Raw genomic sequence first — 10662 nt, 5'->3', positions numbered from 1 at the left:
CACAGCAGTGTCAAGAAACTATTTAGATATTTTGCATAGGTTTAATGTAAAAAATAAATATACTTAACAGTCTAAACATCCTTTATTCATTTACTTCTGCCTTTCAACATAAGGAACCCCCCAACAACTCCTAGGATGTGCATACACAGAAAGATGACAGGTTTAATACCAACCTTTTCTTTAGTACAGTTATAAAGCAGTGATAATGCCATGTTTACAAATATAAAGCCATTTTTTATCTAATCCTCCAAGAAATAGACCTTATACTACCAAAGTCATATGGAAGTACTGAATGAACAAGAGAATTGCTCAAAACTGAGGTGACAGCTTTCAAAAGTACTAGGGTTGTAAGATGCTTCATTAAAATCAGGAAATGTACTGCTCTATTTTTACTTTTATATTTTAAAGTGGTATTACAGATTAAAAATACTCCAGTAGACCACTGAATTAACAAAAATGGAAAATACAGAGTGCTCCATTGTTCGCTGAAATTTGCTTCATTACTTTTATCTTGGTGAGAAAATAATGTATGTAATGTGCATATACAGGGAAACAAACAGTAAAAAAGCCCATATACTTCTTGTACATAGTTAGCTGCTAACTTGTAGATAGTTAGTTGCTACTCCATTTGAGTCACGTTTGATCAATACTTGGGTGACAAGTGGAATCTAGGTAGTCTTGATTTAAAAAAAAAAAGATAACACATTTAACATCAAGGGAACTTTTGAAAACATGGACTATATCTCTGAAGACGGGGTATGTTTTTCAAATATTTAAGGAGTACATAGCCCTGGACCATGCTGCAGATATCACTCACTGAAGTGTTCTCCTGCTTGAGCATCATCAGTGCCCCACAAAACCTAACAGGAGAGTAGATACCTATGGATGAATTGAAGTTGGCGCACCAGCATTGTTGCTATATTACATAGGACACAAAGGGCACAGGCACAGCACTCTTCTCCAGAAGTGCTGCAGTGAATCAAAACACTCAATTCCCTGTTCGGGCAGGAATCAAATTTCTCCTACTCCTAGATGTAAGAAGTACATTTGGAAAGTGATTGAGAGTACATTTTTGAATAGTATTGTTTATACCACACCACAGTGAGTACTAGGGAACTAGGAACAGGTGCGCTGTGTCAGCCAACAGTGATTATACTACAGTACCCGAAGTCTCTCTTCACATACATGATAATAGATTGTGCTAAAAGTAGTCCAGCTCTGTTTAGCTCTAACTAAAATTCTACCCTTTTTTCCTTCATGGAATTTCTACAAACAAAAAGAGGAACTTCAATATACTTCCACATTCTCCACTCCTCTTCAGTATTATTTCACTGCATCACTGTAGTTCCTGTTGAAGTATCCATTTTTTGCTTTTAATCTATACTTACAGTTTCTAAATTTAAGCCAGAAGCTTCTCTTCAGTATTTCTACAATGCATGTTCGAGAGCATAAATAACACTGAAGTGACATTGTAAAAATAAGAAATATTTCTTTTTTTATTGGCTCTATGTATTTGATAAAAATGGCCACAAGGTTTAAGGTTGTGAGTTTTGGGTTGTTGGTTTTTTTTTTTTTTTAAGATCAAAAAAGGATATAAAAAAAGATTTTCTTTAAAAGTGTGGAAATGACGCTAAGTCTAAATTATATCTCACTGCTGATGAGAAACCAAAGTACTTCATTTTACTATGAAAAAGACTGGGGTTTAATTGCATTTGTATCTAGAAGGAACTACTGGACAATTAAATTTGCCAGTTTTTTTTTTCAATTTAAAATGCACCTAACGTCAAATTAATACAAGTTACCATAATTTTTCAATTTCTTCAAGTGCTCCTTGAAAATCAAGGAAATATACAGTCCAACAAGTGCAAGATGTGCCTCAGCTGCTATTACTGAAAACCCTCTCTCTCTCGACCTAATCTTGAGTATAGTATGTTTATGCTATTTTATCTCTAAAAAGTTAGTATTCTCCAAGGAAGTTCCTGATTCAGAGAAGCAATTCAAACTCAGTAAGAGAAAGCTTCCTTGTTTCAGAATTGAACAACATGCCTTTAAAGAATGACGACATTTATGACCTTTCTTGAAAGAACAATTTCTCACTATCCAAATAGTATCTGAACATTTTTTAAAAGTTGCAGAACAAAAGCTGAAGAAAATTTTTAAGCTGTATAAAGACATACTTTCATAAAAAAAAAATTACCGACTGTAAGATACCCTGTTCCCTCTCAGATGTGCACAGCAGAGCATGTTCGGTAGAACTGGCAGAGAAAGTTGATCTACATTACTTCAAGAGGACGAGTGACAGGAGGCACAGCTTTGTGTGCTCTATGATTTTTACACTTCCACTATTTGGAAATTACACTTGGGAAAGGAGAAAAATGAACATCTGACTACCCAAACCCCACCAGAATTATGTGTATAGACTCTCTTTAATGTGTTCATTTTACAGCAGCATAGCATGGGGAATAATTTACTCTACTTTAAGGGGGCAAGAAAGGAACGATTATCTCCTACACTGTCAAACATGCTGGGAGATTTTGCAATTACACAAAAAGAATTGCCTTTGTTCATAGCAAAAATATTCCTATTATTATAAAATAATTTCTTAATAACCATTTCCCCTCAAAACATTCAGGGTTGTTCCTTCATTTTTAAAAACAGTTTTACAGTTTGCCAACCTAACTTACTATTTTAATACCCATCAGATATATTTTATTATAAAACTACAGGCACATTCACCTACAAAGTGTAACCTTATTAATGATGAACCATGCACAGTAGCATCATCACTTTAAATGTATATAATACCAAATGACTAAGCACTGATACCAGGCAGTATTGTCTCATACACAATATTATATCTGTTTCATGTGATCCTGCTCCCTCAGCCCCACTGAGACACCCTCAGTCTCTATCCCTTCTTGGGTAAGTGCTATGTTCAAGGTTCCCTCACTTCATCAGCATAGAGGGAATGGACTAGAGCCAGTGCAGGAAACAAAGCTGAGGCTTCTGTAAATCAATGGACTGCAGTAAAGGTCTGCAGTTCTATGGAGTGGCCGTGCTGTTGGGTAAGAGATCATGTACCCCAGAGACAAAAGTAAATAAAAACTTGCCTTGGTGAAACTTTAAGCTTCCTACAGTACAGGAAGATGTCAACTGGGAAGTTAGGAGTTGATCACCCAAATTCCAAGACCTGCTTCAATAATAGTATATTTGGATAATATCATGACCCTTTTTTATACTAGTACTAAGAAAAGATTCAAATGATCTGGCCTATCACTAGAGGCCATTCTTGTACAGCAATAATCAATCCATAATCACAAACAGTTAAATTCCTTATTTCAGTATAAACTAAACATGTGCACCTATTGTAATTTTAATGTTAGATTTATTTTTCATAGTAATGGAAAGTTACTCTATTAGCAACAGAATACACAGAAGTTATTCCACATGGCACATATCCCTGGAGAGCAATCCTCCTACCATCCCACCACAATTGGCTTTGTTGAATATGGCTCCCATACTAATCTTTTGGGATTAAAGTATTCAAGTGTTTCATTGACAAAAAGCACTCAGAGCTTGGTCTTCCCTTACAACCTACCACCAACTACTTAGCTGTTTGGAACAAGATGTAAAACGTATCTATTGTAACAAACGAACTGTTTAAAAAAAACATGCCTCAGCAGCTCAAAGTATCACTGACAAATGCATAGAACCAGTATGTAACAAAGAGCAGACAACCAAAAAAAAAACCAAGGAGATACTTCTAGGGAAAACGTAGCAGACTAATTGTTAAAATAACATCTATGCAAGATTCAAGATGCTCTTTTCTTCAGTTAAAACACTGCATACTGATTAAAGCTAGTATAGATCCTCTGACTTCAGTGACACAGATGGGCATCGAGTGCACAAAACAAAGCAAGAATCAATTCCCACTTTACCCTACTCTCTCCAGCACCTGGCCACTCACCAGAAAAATAAGAATTTAAAAATATCCCATTTGACCTCTCAAGACTCCTCAAATGTCCACTAAAACAAATACAGGGCACTTGTAGCCTTCTCAGAAAAAATAAATTCAGATAACTGCACACTAAAGACTGAGTTGCAAGTTTGAATGTTCTTTTAACAATGAATACGCAGGTCATCCAAAGCAATCACAGCAAGAAGAAATTGACTTTTAAACTCAGTAGCTTCAGCACTTTGTGTTGTGATAACTCATGACTGCTAAGAATTCTACATACAAGATCTTGGCACTACAAAAACTAAAAAAAAAAACCCCAAACCCCCCAAACAAAAACAACAAAAACCCCACAAAAAAACCCACCACCCAAACAACCACCAATAAACCCCAACCAAAAAACAAACCACAAGCACTTTTTTTTTTTTTAAGTAACAAGGGAGAAGTAGGAACCTAATTCTTCATGCTATGCATTGAATCCCCTTATGCAGTAAAAGCAACAGAAGTATGACTCTCAAACAATTTAACATCAAATTTACCTGATGATTTTTCAGGTCTAATGACAAAAGCAAAAAGAAATAGGCTAAAGGAAAAAAGAAAGAGTACTTACAAATTTATAACCCTATCCAAGTAGTGTTTTGAGCAAAACTGCTGGCTGCTCTTGTCTTGTTTATGCTGACTCTGTCCCAGCTGAACAAACCTGGGAAAAGCAGTAGATAGGAGAATAAATTAAAGAAAGCAAAAGAACTATCCGTCAAAATTCAGCAAGTGAAAGAAAACGACACTAAAAAAATGAGTCTTTAAGTCATGTTATGTAAGTCACTGATCATTAACTACCTCTCTGGTAAACACAAGAGATTTTTAAAACTTTGCAGGGGTGCATGTGAGAGCTCAGGAGCTTCTTTCAGCTTGAAAAAGATTTGCCTATCAATTGGTGCCACCTAGTATGTCATGGGATAGAAACAGGCCTCTGCTCCTACGAAATAGGCAGCCCGCTACAGTCAACTTCCTATGTTTTTTTCAAAGCAATCAGATGAATAGCCTATGGGAAAAGTCAACAGAAGAAAGTCTCTCAAGTTCCAGATTTAAGTCAGTCCTCAGCCAAATTCAATCTAGTTTATTCAGCTGAAACACTGTCAGTCCAGCTCGCTTATTTCCAAGCATAACCTTTTGGGAGAATTACCCCATCTCCAAATATTTGCTGGAAGACACTGAAGATGCAAAATACTGTTATGTCTTTTTTCTTGGCAATGAATTGGAGCAAAATTTAAAAAAAGTTAATCACTAATTTTATTCAGTCTAAGAGGAAAAGTCAGAGGGTTTCAAGAATATGCATATGTAGTTATCTCACACTTGAGCTCAATTTGTTCACTCCCCAACGTGTCTGTGCTACTGAAAACGGAAGTAAATGTTAGTTGTGATGTTAACACTTTAATTTTCTGACACAGCGGGGGTTTTTTTAATAGTTAGCTTCCATTTACCTTAAAAATAGTCTTATTGGTCTATTTCAGAAATATTTACTACATTTTAACAGGGGACAATTAACAGTGCAAAAGTAATTGCATAGAAGAGTGTACAGAAGACAAAGGAACAATACATTCCTAACCAACTTACTGTGACTTTTCTTTCCGCTCCATTCAGATTCTATACTGTAGAAACAAAAGCCTCAGAAACATGCAACATCACTTTGGATGTTGAAGGAATAAATACTTACATTTCTAAGTAAGAGAATTATAAGTGGAAATAAAGATAATTAAGATCTTCTAGTGCAGGAGCTTGCTATTGAAACAAGCTTAAAAAAAACAAATAAAAGCAAACTAAAGGTGTAAGTATTTTTATTAATTGCTTCAGATTATCCAATATTCTGAAACAAACAAGGCCTAAATTAACACAAGCAAGTTACCAGACATCAATAAGACACCACGCACAGTTGATCTGCAGTATACATCCTCAAATTATTTGAGGGACCTCCTGTCCCTTCCAACCTCAACCAATCTGTGGTTCTGTGATTTCTATTTTGATGAGAATTAAACATAAATTATCTCAGCCACCAATGAAAATGGGCTGAACAGATTCAAATTACTTTTAATTTGCATATATACTTAATATAGATCAGCTGACGTAAGGTAACTTAACCTGAGGTACTTTAATCTGTGAGTCCCTCATGCTAGTAAAGAAAAAAATATGTAACATGTCCAACAATGTCAAGTAGAGTCAGGATCTTACATCTCCATTTCCCTTATTACAATAATAGGAAAAGACTTGAAGTGAGAACTATAACCATACTGTGAAACAAATTGCTGCTATTCTCAAACGATGTACACTGTAATAAAGGATGTCAGTAAAATCTATACTTTCCACATAAATCAGCACATCAGACCATAAATAGCACTATGTCTTGTTAGCAAAAAGAGGTAAGGAACTTGTAATTGTTATATTTTTAAAACTTGCATTGCTTGAGAGAAATGGAATAAATGCAAGCTTTTTTTGTCTTGAGAAGGATACGAATAGGGAGCTTCAAAGCCCCCATGGAGTTTACAGTACTACTGTAACAATAGACTGAATGTTAGTCCAGCCTGAAAAATGATTAAATGGGAAGTAGCTGCAATTCTGGATGTTATCACTGAGCTGTTCATCTGCACGAAGTGACTTGTAGTAAACACCAGCTCACACTGGGCCATTTGCAGAACAACAACTATCCAGTATACCAAAGGGTAATTGTCAAATTTGCATCCATTTTCTAGTGATTAAAATGAAGAACCAAAGATGGAGGCATAGGTGAAGTTAAAAATTTCAGAGATAATAAGAAACATCCTCCTCAACCCTATTCAAGTGTACTACCTTGAAATTACTCAGCATGTAGGAAATAGGAATTTCAAAGAACTAAAGAGTGCAAGAGAAGTAGCTACCCCGAAAGAAAAATTAACAGAAAAAGACTTTTAAATAAAAAGAAAAAAAATGCTTTGAGAGGATTAATGAACTAAGTCAGGATTAATCATCACATATCACCAAATGAGAAGATATCATAGTGAATTAAAACTGTCCTCACAAATTGAAAAGGTTTCAAATATGACAAGGTAATCACTGCTATTACACATTAGAAAATAAAAACAAATGCACACAAGCCCATTTCAACACATGCCACACAAGTATTCACTTCAATATACACATCGTGTTTTTCTGAGATGACGTGTAGTTTTCTTACACCCCTCTTCTCAAACTCCATTAATTCTACATTCTAAGCAGGTGTTCGAAACATTGCTTTATTAAGCAAGTGTAACTGATTTGTACTCCTGGTATCTTGCATAAGCAATCACTCTCTTTGCAACAGCATTATAAGCCTTTAGGAACTAAGAGGGTCTTCAATTTGGATCTAAATTTCTCCAACTGATCTCCAGTACTGAATTGCCATTATTCTGACTAGTTTTCAAAGACAAAGGTTGCAGTTCCGGAAAGAATCTCCTCCACCAGGGAACTGAGTAAGTACCTTTTTGGTCCACTTGTAGTTCATCTATAACTGAAATTGCTCTAATTCAGTTTTGGTTTGAGTTAAAAAAATTTCAAAACATTCAAATTAATTTCTGATTTAAGAAAAAAGGAAGATTTGAACCAGTTTCTTTTTGGCTTCAGTGTTATTCTGTGATATTGAGGAGAGAATCTGAGGACAATAGCGTAAGTACACATTTTTTAACAACGGCAACACATAGCCAGCGCTCTCTATGGGGTTATGGCAATTCAGAAACAGCATTCCTGAAACAATGGGAGTCACTGCCTTTTGTTGGAGAAGCATACAATTAATTTGCTGATTGCTCTTGCGGAGCTGACAGTTCACGGCTCCTGCAGGAGTGGTGACAACTGTCTTGTAGAGGATAAAAGTCCAAGTTACCCTTGAATAAAAGCAGAAGTTTTTCTGCAGTTGGAGCTGGGAGATGATACTTTGACGTTTGCCCACCAACTCTTACCTCCAACTGCTCACAGTAAGCCAGCAGCTCCCAGCTCCTGAGGAGAGCCTGCAGGTGCTGTGCAGCATGCTGCCTCACATTGTAGCAGTTTACCTCAAAGTGCAGGAACTGAGTGGGAACTTGCTGGACTACCTGAGGAGCTGTATTTTGTCTTGCACTGTGCTGTATCTTACTCATTTCCTGTACGTATGGTTTGAATTCACAAAACCATTTATTAAGAACAAGTGGCAGTATGATGCTGTTCAAAATGCAGTGTGTAAGAGCACATTATTACACACACTACGCTTAGTGCTGTGCATATATATATACAGACACACAAACCCACACACCACATATATCTGCATGTTGTTATTTCATGAAACTCCAATAATGGCAAGGGCCAAACCGACTTCTCCCTCTGCTGAAACTTACAGTACAAATATCTGTCACTTAGATATCCATGCTTCTACAGTGTGAGTTATTCCGGCTGCTTTTCTCAACTTCTCTCCTCATAGTCTATACCAGATTTAGTAACGGTCTCAAGGTCTCCCTATAAAATCCACAATTTTTTATTTCAAGCTCAAAAGGCCAAGACGTTTCAAGAAAAAGGCTGAGTATTATTCAGAAAAGTAATTTTCCTTGAACATCAAAAATCACACAACTATTTAAATTTGAGTAAAAGGTAACAGTTAACACATCACAACAAATAAGACATTATGTTAAAAAAAGACAACTTCTGCTGTTTTGTATGCATTTTTATAGAAGACGCTATTTCACTTATGACTGATTGAATTAGCATAATTCAACATTTGAAAAAAAGCAAAAAAATCACAGACTGCATAGCTTAGAACCATGGAACCACTCCTAATATGGAATTTGCTTATTAATTTCTGGGACTATATTAAGTAACAAGTATTTCTACTGAAGCATCTTTCATTCGATTTAAGTTCCAAATTTTGCATTCAGAGACCTCTGCATAACTTCCACTGAAATCAGAGTTGACACAGACATCTGAAAATAGTTTGATTTTAAAAACAGAATAGTATGTATTTTTAAATTATAAATTTTAGAGGTATTTGGATAAGTTTAATCAAAAGCAGCACTTTGACAAGCTGTATTTAACTAGCTCCAATTATCTTTTACTGATTACCACTGGGAATTTATCTCACCTAGCGTATATTGTGAGATCATCTTCTGAAGGAACATCTGAAAGATTGACTCCATACACATCTTTTGTTGATTGCACTACATTCTGGAACATAAGAAGAAAGATTCAGACTGAGGATACCGTAACAACATCCAAAGACAAGTTTGCTTTCAAGCAAGGAATTCTTTCTAAACCTGAAAATAATTTCAAAAGTGCAGGCAAAACCAAACAAGAGTCTCATATACATAGTAATCTTAGCTTGCGCATGTTTTGTTTTGCTTTTTTAAATAAAAATAATTTATTAAAAATATTATTCAAGACTTTTGTTCAACAAGTAAAGGAAAGGATTCTTGAAAGATAACATCAGATAAAACATATTAGGAGAATAAATTATATTTATAGGACATATAATGATATAGGTATTAAATTCCGTTCTGTTTTGAAACTTAATATAGAATAAATCATAGTCATTCAGAACACGCTCCCACATTTGCTTTCACATTTCCTGCTGTCAATTCCGAAATAATTGCAAACTTCAGGTTGAACAAAACTGTTTTTATTTTATACATTACACAATCATGTCAGTCAACTATAACAAGGATCCAATGCACATACGATACTTCACTATGTCTAATGGTTCAGTGTTAAACTGAGGGGGTTTACTGACAAGACGTGTGACTGCAAGTAAGTAAACTATAAATATAGTTTTCTTTTTGTTCAAAAAGATCCAAAGTCAAAAAACAACTTCGGAAAGATATGTCCTGACCAGAAGTATAAAAGCATTTTATTATTAACTTCTGTGAGATGTGAATAGAAAGGAACTAGCTGTTTGGGTTCCCCCCCTTGCCATAACAATACAATTTTTCTCTACTCTACAGCTGCTGATGTAAAAAATACCAAAATTCAAATCCCTGACCAAACGTCAGGGATCATTCTGGAATAACCAGAACAATGATCAGAAGTGCACTGCTCTGAATTAACATACTAACATACATATATGTTATGCTTTATGTAATGGACCACACCTGACCTCAGTACCTTTCAAATGCCATAGGTTTCTAACAGTAATTTTCATTTTTTGAAAAATGTTATTTTCCACTGTGTTTCACTATTATGTGACAAGAATGGTATCAAAGTTTTATAAGCAGTTGTGCTAATATCTACACAAAGAAATTACACTGGAGAGCTTTTTCACTTAATTTCTCAGTGCTTTACTTCTGACTGTTCTATAACACTGGGGTTTTTTTAAGGAAATGTGAATTTTAAGCCTATGATTAGCCTTCTTGCCTGCCACAATAATTTCTTACCTCTGTGATTTTTGTATTGTCTCCTGTATCAGTCACCTTTACTGGAGTTGAACGTTGAGAAACAGCACCTTCATCTTCTTTGTCTGTCCCAGAATCATCTTCAGAACTACTTGACACTGCTTCTTCACTTGGGGGTGGAGGAGCACTAGCAGCTGTTTTGCGCTGCAGCACGGTTTCTTCTCTATTACTTTTGTTCCTATCATGAAAGGCAGTGTGTATTTATGAAATCAGTGGGATATTAACAAGTATTTAAATTTCCTAATTTTGGTTACAGTCTTACTGGGGGAAATGAGTTCTATCCTCTGGAGCAAC

General features: G+C 35.5%; 1 protein-coding gene across 1 annotated transcript in view; it reads right to left on the bottom strand.

Moving 5' to 3' along the window:
- Window positions 1-10662, bottom strand: part of FIG4 (FIG4 phosphoinositide 5-phosphatase) — a 64977-nt gene that overhangs the window by 10745 nt on the left and 43570 nt on the right. Inside the window, exons 21-23 of the mRNA XM_009326429.1 lie at window positions 10351-10546; window positions 9066-9148; window positions 4566-4655 (exon numbers count right to left, since the gene is read on the bottom strand). Coding sequence (XP_009324704.1) covers window positions 4566-4655; window positions 9066-9148; window positions 10351-10546 — 369 coding nt within the window. The remainder of the gene's footprint in view (window positions 1-4565; window positions 4656-9065; window positions 9149-10350; window positions 10547-10662) is intronic.

The sequence above is a fragment of the Pygoscelis adeliae genome, unplaced genomic scaffold, assembly GCF_000699105.1.
Source record: "Pygoscelis adeliae isolate BGI_AS28 unplaced genomic scaffold, ASM69910v1 Scaffold206, whole genome shotgun sequence".
NCBI classification, from domain to species: domain Eukaryota; kingdom Metazoa; phylum Chordata; class Aves; order Sphenisciformes; family Spheniscidae; genus Pygoscelis; species Pygoscelis adeliae.
This window is presented reverse-complemented; position numbering and strand designations above follow the sequence as displayed.